General features: G+C 44.2%; 1 protein-coding gene across 1 annotated transcript in view; it reads left to right on the forward strand.

The window, feature by feature from the left end:
- The window catches only part of FBXO38 (F-box protein 38), a 106,390-nt gene that overhangs the window by 21,534 nt on the left and 70,774 nt on the right, over positions 1–14,082 (forward strand). Inside the window, exons 3-5 of the mRNA XM_068277117.1 lie at positions 4,162–4,295; positions 5,218–5,381; positions 13,458–13,623. Of these exons, the coding sequence (XP_068133218.1) occupies positions 4,162–4,295; positions 5,218–5,381; positions 13,458–13,623 (464 nt within the window). The remainder of the gene's footprint in view (positions 1–4,161; positions 4,296–5,217; positions 5,382–13,457; positions 13,624–14,082) is intronic.

The raw sequence follows: 14,082 nt of genomic DNA on the forward strand, positions 1-14,082 counted from the left end.
GCAACAACACCAAGAAGTTCAAAGAACACACCAGATAGGTCAGGGATAAAGTTATTGAGAAATGTAAAGCAGGCTTAGTCTACAAAAGATTTCCATCCCTGTTCAAGCGATCATTCAGAAATGAAAAGAGTATGGCACAATTGTAAACCTACCAAGACAAGGCCGTCCTCCTAAACTCACAGGCCGAACAAGGAGAGCGCTGATCAGAAATCCAGTCAAGAGGTCCATGGTGACTCTGGACGAGCTGCAGAGATCTACAGCTCAGGTGGGAGACTCTGTCCAGAGGACAACTATTAGTCGTGCACTGCACAAAGTTGGCCTTTATGGAAGAGTGGCAAGAAGAAAGCCATTGTTAACAGAAAAGCATAAGAAGCCTCGTTTGCAGTTCGCCACAAGCCATGTGGGGGACACAGCAAACCTGTGGAAAAATGTGCTGTGGTCAGATAAAACCAAAATGGAACTTTTTGGCCAAAATACAAAAAGCTATGTGTGGCGAAAAACTAACACTGCACATCACTCAGAACACACCATCCCCACTGTCAAATGTGGTGGCAGCGCCATGCTCTGGGAGTGCTTCTCTGCAGCAGGGACAGGGAAGCTGGTCATAGTTGATGGGAGGATGGATGGAACCAAATACAGGGCAATCTTGGAAGAAAACCTTTTGGAGTCTGCAAAAGACTTGAGACAGGGGCGCAAGTTCACCTTCCAGCAGGACAATGACCCTAAACATAAAGCCAGGGCAACAATGGAATGGTTTAAAACAAAACATATCCATGTGTTAGAATGGCCCAGTCAAAGTCCAGATCTAAATCTAATCAAAAATCTGTGGCAAGATCTGAAAACTGCTGTTCACAAACTCTGTCCATCTAATCTGACTCAGCTTGAGCTGTTTTGCAAGGATTTCAGTCTTTAGATGTGCAAAGCTAGTAGAGACATACCCTAAAACAGGGGTCCCCAACCTTTTTGAGCTCGGAGCCCACTGTCCCGACCAAAATTTTCTCCGGGCCCCCCCCGGAGGAGGGGGGTGGGGTTGGAGGGGCGTGGCTAGTGGCGGCGGCAGTTAGCCCAGTATAGCTAGTACAGTTAGCCCAGTATAGCTAGTACAGTTAGCCCAGTATAGCTAGTACAGTTAGCCCAGTATAGCTAGTACAGTTAGCCCAGTATAGCTAGTACAGTTAGCCCAGTATAGCTAGTACAGTTAGCCCAGTATAGCAAGTACAGTTAGCTCAGTATGTATAGCAAGTACAGTAAGCCTAGTATAGCAAGTACAGTAAGCCTAGTATAGCAAGTACAGTTAGCCCAGTATAGCTGCCCCAGTGTCGCCAGTACAGTTAGCCCAGTGTAGCCAGTAGTTACCCCAGCATAGTGCCCCAGTGTAGCTAGGCTAGGTGCCCTCTCCACCCCGCGGCCGCCGCTCCGGATACCTTATGAGCGGGCGGTCGCTTCCTTCCTTATATTCCCCCAGGTGCTCCTCTCCTCTGTTGCAGCATCTCGTAATACAGCAGCGCTTCCCGCATGGCTGCTGTAAAGAAGGGAAGGGAGCAGTGCAGCGGCTCCCTGTAGCGGCGATCGCCGGTACCATGGGAACCGCTGCCCCGCCCCCTTCCCTCCTTACAGCAGCCCCAATGGAAGCGCTGCTGTACGAGATAGGAAGGAGAGGGGCTATGGGGAATATAAGGGAGGAAGCGGCCGCCGCTCTTAAGATAACAGAAACGGCAGCCGCGGGGGGGACAGGAAGAAAGGCCAGATCCGCCGCGACCTCCCAGAAATTTGCCCACGGAGCACCAGGGGGCCGCGGCCCCCAGGTTGGGGACCTCTGCCCTAAAAGACTGACAGCTGTAATTGCTGCAAAAGGTGGTTCTACAAAATATTGACTCTTGGGGCTTAGTAATTATTTATTTTTTTATTTTTAAATGTTTGGAATTGTGTGTGTGATTTTCGTTCCACTTCTCACATGTACACCACTTTGTATTGGTCTTTCATGTGGAATCCCAAAATTGATCCATGTTTGTGGCAGTAATGACAAAATGTGGAAAACTTCAAGGGGGCCGAATACTTTTGCAAACCACAGTAAATAAAAGCTGAGAAATGCTCTACCCCCCCCCCCCCCCCCCCTCCACAATAATGGTTCTTGTAAATCATCTTATTAAAGGGAAGGTTCAGGGAGGGCGGTAAAAAAAATAAAAATCAATATCCACTTACCTGGGGCTTCCTCCAGCCCGTGGCAGGCAGGAGGTGCCCTCGCCGCCGCTCCGCAGGCTCCCGGTGGCCGACCCGACCTGGCCAGGCCGGCTGCCAGGTCGGGCTCTGCTGCGCTCCAAGGCCTGGCACTTCTGCGCCCCACGCGGGCGCGCTGACGTCATCAGACGTCCGCCGGGCTGTACTGCGCAGGCGCAGAACTACTGCACCTGCGCAGTACAGCCCGGCGGACGTCCGATGACGTCAGCGCGCCCGCATGGGACGCAGAAGTGCCAGGCCTTGGAGCGCAGCAGAGCCCGACCTGGCAGCCGGCCTGGCCAGGTCGAGTCGGCCACCGGAGACCACCGGGAGCCTGCGGAGCGTCGGCGAGGGCACCTCCTGCCTGCCACGGGCTGGAGGAAGCCCCAGGTAAGTGGATATTGATTTTTATTTTTTTACCGCCCTCCCTGAACTTTCCCTTTTTAATATCTTTTGGGAGACCCCTATGTAATTCCGCATTAAAAAAATTACCGTACTTGCTGGTCGAATAAAAGTAACTTTTAGGGCTCTCTCACAGTGCGTTGTTAAAGTCGCACGTTAGAAAATGTTTTAACGTGAACTAATGCACAGCAATATTAATTCACAGTGCACGCGTTGTGTGTAACGTGTAGCAATATTTATAAAGTGCTGCATGCTGTGCGTTATGCAATAAATCTGCTGCGTTGTGTGTTGCACATGCTCAGTAGTGGTTTTTTTTATGTAACGCATGTGCCGTTTTCGTTCCATCACTGTGCGACAAACGGCGCACCAAACACAGGGCTAAAGAATGAACTATAACGTCCAAGTTATAGTTGTTCAATGCGTTGCATTAGGGGCACGTTATGCAACCTTAACGTTGCATCAAACGCAACGTCCCACTGTGAAAGAGGCCGAAGTCAAAATTTGCCAGAGATATAAATAATTATGGGCATCACTGTACATGACATGGATATGCAGTGATAAATACAGTAGAATATAGATGGCTTGTAATTAGTGTTTGCAGTCTGCATTTTTGTATTGTGGTATTAAGGTTGACTAACTGTTCTATATGTACAGTAGTTGGAAGAATGTCTGTTGATCCAATTAAAGTTGTGTGACTCGAACAATAACATCCAGTCAGCTGTGCAGCTGGTGTTTTTTTGTTATTTTTATTGAAATTTTTTTATGGGTGGAGCCTCTTTGTTTTTCCTACTGAGCTAAAAGTGAAAGAGGAGCTGTTAGGTATAGGGTCTCAGAGAAAAAACACATATATCAGTAGCTAAATATTGGCTGTACTTACATTATATATGCATTTCACTGTCCATGTTTGGATTTCACAGAATTTTTATATAGTATTTGCAGAGAATGATGCTCCTGACAGCTCATGGCAGGTTCCATGTTTGTCTGTCTCCTATGAAGCCAATTGTGTCGTCATGTCCTCCCTGCTTCCTGATGATTCCACTCACAAAAAAAGATCGTAATGGACAACACTACTGTGCAGTAAATATTAATTAGCCATGTGGCTAGGAACAATAGCGGACTCATGCAGTATACTCTGCCCTGTGATTTTTCAGTGCTGTGAGCTGGGCTGCATTACAAGCTGCTGTAATGTGAGCCTGTAACTTCTCACTAGCAGCCGAGGGGAGGACCCAAGGTGGGGAGAAGTAGCCCCAGAATCCTTTGCAGTATGTTATGCGGCCTCTCGTACTTTTAAGAGCTTGGGAATAACTGCCTTGCTGTTCAGCACACATCAAAAGTAAGAGAGATTTTTAACTTCAGTATTGCATTTTTGGCTTCCTTCTAAACTGTTTTAACACAGGAGAATAGAGGTTTAAATTAGCTTTTGCAGCCTGACAGTTACTCTTTAAAGTTTGATCAAGCTTTTCACCATGCTGTAATGTTGTTGCTTCAATGCCTGAATATTGAATGTCTGAAACTCAGAATTGTTTTTCTTTTTTATTCAAGATACCTCCCCCTACAGGACATTATGTGTATGGAATGCCTATCACGTAAACTAAAGGAAGCAGTGACTTTATATCTACGTGTGGTCAAAATGGTTGATCTGTGTGCTGGACGTTGGTGGGAGTACATGCCCACAGGTGAGTACTTTCAGATCATGTGCGTTCAAAAACAGAAAGCCTTTAAAATGTGAGTTGTTCGATAAGAATTTTTAAAATAACTTTAGCAAATGTCATCCAAGCAACCGTCCACTGCTAGTCTAGCTAAAGTGAGTGGAAGAAGGCTTCATACAGCTGCTCCTCTGCTTTATGTTTACAGGAAATTTAAGGGAATGGGTGAGAGCGTTATGGAGGCTGCCACATTTATTTCCTTTTAAACAATACCAGTTGCCTGTCAGTCCTCCTAATCTATGTCTCTAATACTTTTACCCATAGACCCTAAACAAGCATGCAGCAGATCAGGTACTATGCCTCAGGTTTTACTGGATTAGCCATATGCTTGTTCTAGGGTTTTGACTACTTATGCCAGAAGATCAACAGGGCTGCCAGGCATTGTTTACAAGGAAATAAATATAGCAGCCTCCATATCCTTGTCACCTCCGGGTACTCTTTAAAGTGACCCCACTTTAAAAGTGTTAAAGCTGTTTGAGTATCTGGACAGCACTCTTTTCTGACTTCAGGAAGCATGTTATGACTGTGATCATAGCTTCCAATTAAAAGCATAATTTTGCTGATTCATATTAGTTTTCTCAAGAAGTAGGAGAACAAGCAAGAGCAGTAAATAAATATAATGCAGTACAGTAAAATCATAATAAACTTCTAGGGACCTGGCCAAGTAATTTACCATATAAATAGTTAACTGTATCAAGATTGGTCATACATTGTATGTTCATATAGGCACATGATCTGGACCTGGGGACTGAGTTTACTATCTTACTAGATCAGCGTTAACTGTATAGGAAACCCATATTTGGTAAATTCATACAGGCACATGATTTGGACCATTTCAAATTAAGAAATCTGTTTGATGATCCTCACATCTCTTAAAACCTTTTCCCCCTAGGTTTTACCGATTCTAGTTTCCTGAAATTGCTAAAGAAGATGCCAGATATCGAACAGCTTTATGGCCTTCATCCAAGGTATTTGGAAAGGCGCAGAGTGAGAGGGCATGAAGCCTTCAGCATTCCTGGTGTGCTAGAAGCTTTGCAGTCCTGCCCTAACCTCCTGGTGAGTGTTGTAAGCTTTATCAAGATGATCCCTGCTGTGATGTCATCTGTCAGCCCTAGGAATCTAGGTTCAATTGATGAATATGTAAAATCATGTCCACCCTGTGTTGTTTCACATTTGCCACATGATGTGCTTACTGAACTGTAATGCTGATAATTTATAGAATTCATATTTAATTTAAGTGTTGTTTTGAGGCACAGCTCTAAAATGACAATAAATATGTCCCTTCGAACATTGCTGCACATTGCACTACAGCGGAAAGAAAACTTTGCTGTATTTAGTTGGTCTTTCTAGCTGCCATTTACAGCATTGTACATTTTTAGTTTACCTACTGCAGTATTCATCACATAGAAGGCTATTCTCCAATGTGTTATTAATCACACTATGGGCTTGATTCACTTAAGCGGGAGAACTGCTATCACAGCAGTTATCACATGATCTGCCACGCGCGTCGGTTTGCGCGCGTAAAGCATTACGTCGTGTGATAAAACAAACGTTATTATGCGTGTTTCAAGCGTGCGATCGCGCGCAAACGTTCGATTATCATGCGAAGTAATCCTTAACCCGCGCAAATCGCCTCACGCGGCAGATAGCGTGATAACTGCTGTGATAGCAGTTATCACGCTGTAGTGAATTAAGCCCTATGTCACTATACTGTATGTCATAATGCATGGTTAGATATCGCACCATTAGATGATTTTGTTTGATTAGATATTTGATTTGATCTCATCCTATGGAAAAATAAATCTGAATTGACACTAGAGCACATCCAATCCTGTTTTGATATACGTTTTCTTAGACTTCACTACTCTCCCGATTCCATCGGAACATGGGGCACAGGCACGAGCGGTAGCTATAAATGTTTGCATTGCTCAGTGCACTAGTGCGGTCATTATTTAAAGAGAACCTGAGGTAACCTGGCGCTTCCTCTAGCCTTTCCGCATGATCCATTCCCTGCTGCCGTCCTCCACCTTCTGGATGCTCCATTATCACTTTGGGAGTCGGGGCATAATGCGCATGCATGCCCCCATGAGATGGCCTTTGTCGCCAGGAGCATTCTGCGCCTGCGCAGTAATACTGCGGGAGCGTGATGGGGCAGCCGCACTGTGCAGGCGCCGACTTGCAGAAGATGTTGGGACTGATAACAGAGGATCCAGGAGGCGGAACACGGCAGCAGGGGAGCGATCAGGCCGAAGGGGGTTGGCGGAAGCCCCAGGTATGTATGAATTTTTTTTTTTTTCTTACTGGTCATCTCAGGTACATCAAAGATTTCTCCAGGAATCCTGCTAAGACTTACTGGCACAGTGTATTGGATCAGATAGACCATTGATATCAGAAAAATAATCAACCTTATCTGCCACAAGTTGTATTGTGTAAGCTTACAGGACTTACGAGGCGAAAATCAGAAAAAAAAGTTAGTTACCTTATTGCAATATCAGACCTCAGGGCAGACGATCAGTGCTGCCCCTGTCAGTTTCAGGCACTCTGTTATCTAAATCCAGGATTCATTACAGGCCCCGACCCTCCACAGGGTCGCCTGAACTGATGGGATAAGAATTGCCGCTTTAAACAAATGCCTGCGCAGTTCGCATGCCGCTAGTGCGGCTGCACAGGTTTCCAGACGGTGCCGGGTGAGGGAGGGAAGTGACCTGGTGTGACGTTGCTTCCTGGCTGATCAGAGCCAACTTACTCATATGGACGGAGAGTCACCGAGGAGCCGCTGGTGAGCCGGCTCACATATGAGCGGACTCATATGGACTGTCACTGAAGAGCCGCTTATTCATATAGAGCAGAGAGTCACTGAGGAGCCGCTGGTGACCCGGCTCGCGTACAAGCGGACTCATATGGACTGTCACTGAAGAGCCGCTTATTCATATAGAGCAGAGAGTCACTGAGCCGCTGGTGAGCCGGCTCATGTACGAGCAGAGAGGGGATAAAAAGAACCGCTGGTGAATCAGAATTTTTATTCTGATTCACCAGCGGTTCTTTGTTATCCCCTCTCTGCTCGTACGTGAGCCGGCTCACCAGCGGCTCAGTGACTCTCTGCTCTATATGAATAAGCGGCTCTTCAGTGACAGTCCATATGAGTCCGCTCGTATGTGAGCCGGCTCACCAGCGGCTCCTCAGTGACTCTCCGTCCATATGAGTAAGTTGGCTCTGATCAGCCAGGAAGCAACGTCACACCAGCACTGATCGTCTGCCCTGAGGTCTGATATTGCAATAAGGTAACTAACTTTTTTTCTGATATTCGCCTCGTAAGTCCTTTAAGCTATATACACTATTACAGGGACTGTTGCCCTGTAGGGGTCGGTACTCGATCTCTTAGGGCTCATTCACACTGTGTGTTGCAGTCAGTTTAAAAGTTTATAGAGAATCATTTTAACATTCACAGTACAGAAGTGTGTTGCTGAGCAGTGCATTTCAACGTGAGAGGCAGTGATTAAATTGCACTATGCATGTGCAGTGCACACTAATAATAGTCTATGGGCAGCACATTGTAATGCATGCTACGTGTGTTTAAGCGCATGGATCATGCAGATAAACTCTAACACATACAGGTTGGACTAGCACCATCAATTTAAACAATAATAAATGCAAAACCTATGGACTGTGCAGAACGACAAAAGTAACACCAGAGAAAAGAAGTCTTAGTACTGCACCAGACCAGAAAATAATAATTAGCTTTGTCCACAAATCAAACCCGATCATATCAGGAGGCTCCACATAATAATCATGATGTGCAATATAGCACATATTAGTCAAAAAACAGGCAATCCATGAACATGTTATAACCAGCAATTGATGAAAATACAGCTCTGTGTGTGTATGTATGTATGATTTGAAATGCTGTGCAAAAAGAGCAATTGAATTGCATTAAGGTGTACAGTAGTAGAGACAAATTTTCCGGTGGAATTCTCTTCTATACAGCGCACTTTGGTAAGACCTTCTTGCACTGTATATTCTTATTAATTATGCACAGCATTTGCACTTAACCACTTGCCGACCGCCCACAGCCGATGGGCGGCGGCAAAGTGGATGCCGAAAGGACCGCAATACGCCCATCGGCGTTGCGTCCTTTCGGCATGCCCAGGGAGCGATTGCGTCACTAGTGACGCGCGCTTCCCCCGGCAACTGGCTCCGCCCACCCGCGACGACAACCCGCCGGCCGTTCGGAAGCGATGGCGGGTTGTTAACCCCGCGATCGCCGCATACAAAGTGTATAATACACTTTGTATACATTACAAAGTGTATTATACAGGCTGCCTCCTGCCCTGGTGGTCCCAGTGTCCGAGGGACCACCAGGGCAGGCTGCAGCCACCCTATGTCGCACCAAACACACTGATCCTGCACCCCCTTCCCTCTGATCGCCCACAGCACCCCTCAGACCACTGTTTGCACCCAATCATTCCCCTAATCACCAATCAATCACTATCTGTCAACGCTATTTTTTTTTTATTTTGGGTCCTAACTGCCCCCTGGGGGCTCCTTATCACCCCCCACCTCTCAGATTCTCCCCAGACCCCCCCCCCCCCTTCCGGTGTGCTGTATGCATCTATTTCCTCTGTAATAACCCACTGATCACCTGTCAATCACCCGCTGTTACTGCCACCCATCAATCAGCCCCTAACCTGCCCCTTGCGGGCAGATGCAATCTTATGCGGGCAATCTTATTACCCACACACACCATCAGTTCGCCCGCAAACCCACCTTCAGATCACCTCCCAAGTGCATTGTTTACATCTGTTCTCTCCTCTAAACACCCACTAATTACCCATCAATCACCCCCTATCACCACCTGTCACTGCTACCCATCAGATCAGACCCCTATCTGCCCCTAGGGCACCCAATCACCCGCCCACACCCTCAGAACACCCTCAGACCCCAGCCCTGATCACCTCGCAAGTGCATTGCTTGCATCTATTCCCCCCTCTAATCGCACCTTGAGACGCCCATCAATTACCTCCTGTCACCCCCTAGCATACCTACTCATCAGATCAGGCCCTAATTTGCCCCGTGTGGGCTCATGATCACTCGGCCAAACCCTCAGATCCCCCTCAGACCCCCTTCCGATCACCTCCCCAGTGCATTTATTGCATCTATTTTCCCCTCTAATCACCCCCTGAGACACCCATCAATCACCTCCTGTCACCCCCCCTAGCACTCCTATCCATCAGATCAGGCCCAATACAACCTGTCATCTAAGAGGCCACCCTGCTTATGACCGGTTCCACAAAATTCGCCCCCCCCCCCCCCCCATAGACCACCTGTCATCAAAATTTGCAGATGCTTATACCCCTGAACAGTCATTTTGAGTCATTTGGTTTCCAGACTACTCCTCACGGTTTTGGGCCCCTAAAATGCCAGGGCAGTATAGGAACCCCACAAGTGACCCCATTTTAGAAAAAGACACCCCAAGGTATTCCGTTTGGTGTATGACGAGTTCATAGATTTTTTTTTTTGTCAAAAGTTAGCAGAAATTGATTTTTATTCTTTTCACAGTGTCATTTTCCACTAACTTGTGACAAAAAATAAAATCTTCTATGAACTCACCGTACTCCTAACGGAATACCTTGTGGTGTCTTCTTTCTAAAATGGGGTCACTTGTGGGGTTCCTATACTGCCCTGGCATTTTAGGGGCCCTAAACCGTGAGTAGTCTAGAAACCAAATGCCTCAAAATGACCCGTGAATAGGACGTTGGGCGCCTTAGCGCACCTAGGCTGCAAAAAGTGTCATGTGGTATCGCCGTACTCAGGAGAAGTAGTATAATGTGTTTTGGGGTGTATTTTTTTTTTTACGCATACCCATGCTGGGTGGGGGAAAATATCTCTGTAAATGACAATGTTTTTTGATTTTTTACAGAGATATTTCTCCCACCTTGCATGGGTATGTGTAAAAATACACCCCAAAACACATACTACTTCTCCTGAGTACGGCGATACCAGATGTGTGACCCTTTTTTTGCAGTCTAGGTGCGCTAAGGGGCCCAAAGTCCTATTCACAGGTCATTTTGAGGCATTTGCTTTCCAGAATACTCCTCACAAGTTAGTGGAAAATGACACTTTGTGAAAAAAAAAAAAACATCAATTTCCGCTAACTTGTGACAAAAAAAATAAAATCTTCTATAAACTCACCATACTGCTAACGGAATACCTTGGGGTGTCTTCTTTCTAAAATGGGGTCACTTGTGGGGTTCCTATACTGCCCTGGCATTTTAGGGGCCCTAAACCGTGAGGAGTAGTCTAGAAACCAAATGCCTCAAAATGACCTGTGAAATCCTAAAGGTACTCATAGGATGTTGGGCCCCTTAGCGCAGTTAGGGTGCAAAAAAGTGCCACACATGTGGTATCGCTGTACTCAGAAGTAGTATAATGTGTTTTGGGGTGTATTTTTACACATACCCATGCTGGGTGGGAGAAATCTCTCTGTAAATGACAATGCTTTGATTTTTTTTTTTTGATTTTTTTTTTTTTTTACACATCATTGTTCATTTACAGAGAGATTTCTCCCACCCAGCATGGGTATGTGTAAAAATACACCACAAAACACATTATACTACTTCTGAGTACAGCGATACCACATGTGTGGCACTTTTTTGCACCCTAACTGCGCTAAGGGGCCCAACATCCTATGAGTACCTTTAGGATTTCACAGGTCATTTTCAGGCATTTGGTTTCTAGACTACTCCTCACGGTTTAGGGCCCCTAAAATGTCAGGGCAGTATAGGAACCCCACAAGTGACCCCATTTTAGAAAGAAGACACCGCAAGGTATTCCGTTAGTAGTATGGTGAGTTTATAGAAGATTTTATTTTTTTGTGACAAGTTAGCGGAAATTGATTTTTATTGGGGTTTTTTTTCACAAAGTGTCAATTTCCGCTAACTAATGACAAAAAAAAAAAATCTTCTATGAACTCACCATACTCCTAACAGAATACCTTGTGGTGTTGTCTTTCTAAAATGGGGTCACTTGTGGGGTTCCTATACAGTCCTGGCATTTTAGGGGCCCTAAACCGTGAGGCGTAGTCTTGAAACCAAATGTCTCAAAACGATGTGTGAAATACTAAAGTTACTCATTCGACTTTGGGCCCCTTAGCGCAGTTAGGGTGCAAAAAAGTGCCACACATGTGGTATCGCCGTACTCAGGAGAAGTAGTATAATGTGTTTTGGGGTGTATTTTTACACATATCCATGCTGGGTGGGAGAAATATCTCTGTAAATGGACAATTGTGTATAAAAAAAAATCAAAACAGTGTCATTTACAGAGATATTTCTCCCACCCAGCATGGGTATGTGTAAAAAATACACCCCTAAACACATTATACTACTTCTCCTGAGTACGGCAATACCACGTGTGGCACTTTTTTGCAGCCTAACTGCGCTAAGGGGCCCAAAGTCCAATGAGCACCTTTAGGATTTACAGGGGTGCTTACAATTTAGCCTCCCAGTGGTGCCTAGACCTTTACCCCCCCCCCCCCCCCCAATCCCTGCCTGATTTTATTAGGGGCCTTACTGCCCCCATATTTCCTCTCATTTTTGCTAATCGCTGCTTTTATAATTTGGAGCCTATGGCAGCTTTTTTTTTTATTTATTTTTTTATTCCTGTTTTGGTTAGAAACGGCTTTGTAAGAGAAGACGGAAAATCTTCTCCATCTAACACTGACGGGGGTGTATATACTTATTAGCCACTAGCAACAATGAAGAAAATTCAGTTTAACCTTATTTGCATGGCTGCATCAACTTCTTTTTTTTTTTTCTTACCATCACCTTTGTGACAGAAAATGGCAGCCGATTTGGGGCTGGAAATATTTTATACATGCTGAAAAAAATAAGGGTTAGTTGTCTGTGACACTTTAACTTCTGGTATTCTAACATTGCCACATACATGCTTTATTTTAAGTACATGAATACTTTCTGCAGCAGGATTTATACTTTTTTTTTTTTTCCTAGAGATGCCTTAAATCAATTGACCACCAGTGGTGTCTCCTGCACACAGTGACCATTCTGTTCAGAAGCCACTGTTTCATAGAACACCTCATGGCTAGGGATGATCAAAGAAATGCAAATTCTTCTGAGCTGATTCACATGTATGCAAGTTTTTGTTTTTTTTTAATACAAATTTATGCAGTTTGAAAATGGACTAATCTATTTAAGCCCGGTTTAAATTGATTGGTCCTTTTTTCAAGCTGCATATTTTTGCATAAAAATGTGCATAATTTCATAAGTATTTTCATCTCATTGATCATCCCGACTCATGGCAGACAGATGGCTAAAACAGTCTTGAATACAGCTGTTCCCTCACTTTTACATGCTTTGAGGTACTCCGAGGCATTCTATTTCTGACATTCGCTACATGATTGATCACTGATCATTCATATAATTGTTCTTGGCGACAGTTGTTTGCTAAAATCTTCTCATTGCAATGTCGGGTAAGTTTTGCATATCTGTGGCAATGTATATATCAGATTGTAGTTTTGGTTTTTTTGGTTTTTGTTTTTTTGGCATAGTTTGTTACTGTGGCCTCAATTCACAGAGCTTTATCAAACACTTTATCTAACGTTTGATAATTTTCCTCATGGGTAAAATCTAATTTTGAATTCACTAAGGTGTTATAGATTCATCAAATGTTTTATCGATAAAATGATTAATAAAACTAATTCAAAATTAGATTTTACCCATGAGGAAAATTTTCAAACGTTTGATAAAGTGTTTGATAAAGCTCTGTGAATTGAGGCCTGTATGGTTAGTATGTGGTGGTACCACAAGTTTTAATGTTTTGTGTAATTACGATGGTGACTGAGATAAATGGCTTGTAGTTTAACTACTTTTTGAATTATTTGTGGTACATACTTCATGCCAAGCTATCCATGTATGCTTTTTGCCTTGTACTGAACTTTAGTTGTGGGGATGGCGGGTATTTCATGTTACCAATAGCGGCTAGTTGAGATTTTTTTTTTTTTTTTTATTGAAACCTCTTGTACCACCTTTCGATTACCGTACTAATATTTAGTAATATACTGTACTTCCTTTGTCATTTTCTAAAGGCACAGATATTTCACTTATTTGTTTTCTCACCTAGGGTGTGGAGACCTCTCATTTGGAACTTGTAGAAGCTATATGGACATACATGCCACAGGTTCATATTTTAGGGAAATTTCGCAATCGAAATGGTGCGTTTCCTATACCACCAGAAAATAAACTAAAAATACCCATTGCTGCCAAAATCCAGACCTTACATTTAGTAGGTGAGTACTTAATAGTATATCCGTTATTGAGTATGTGATGAAATCTATGTAAGTACAAATTCTTAAAGCGGTATTGTCACCATAAAAATCAAATTTCAACAGCACTGTATTAAGTGATTAAGATGCTAATCCTGCATTCAAAACTTTTTTTCTGAGTTATGGTTTGGAGTTATTACATACTATAGGAGCACTGGTCCTAGTGCCAAACAGTGCCAAAAAGTTGAATGCTGGGAGTTCTTTTTATCTATAATATATTCCTCCTCTTCCATTTATTTCCCTGCCTAGCTGATCACAAGGCTGAGGTGACTCAGTGATTGGATGTGTAAATAAATAAATAAATAAATAATAAAAAAAAAAAAAAGACTCTGGGAGGAGGGCAGCTAATGAATACACAATGAGCAAGAGAAGGGAGGGGGGAAACAAGAGTCAGGGAGGATATGATGTCAGCATTAGCTTGGC

The sequence above is a fragment of the Hyperolius riggenbachi genome, chromosome 3 (genome assembly GCF_040937935.1).
Source record: "Hyperolius riggenbachi isolate aHypRig1 chromosome 3, aHypRig1.pri, whole genome shotgun sequence".
Classification (NCBI taxonomy): domain Eukaryota; kingdom Metazoa; phylum Chordata; class Amphibia; order Anura; family Hyperoliidae; genus Hyperolius; species Hyperolius riggenbachi.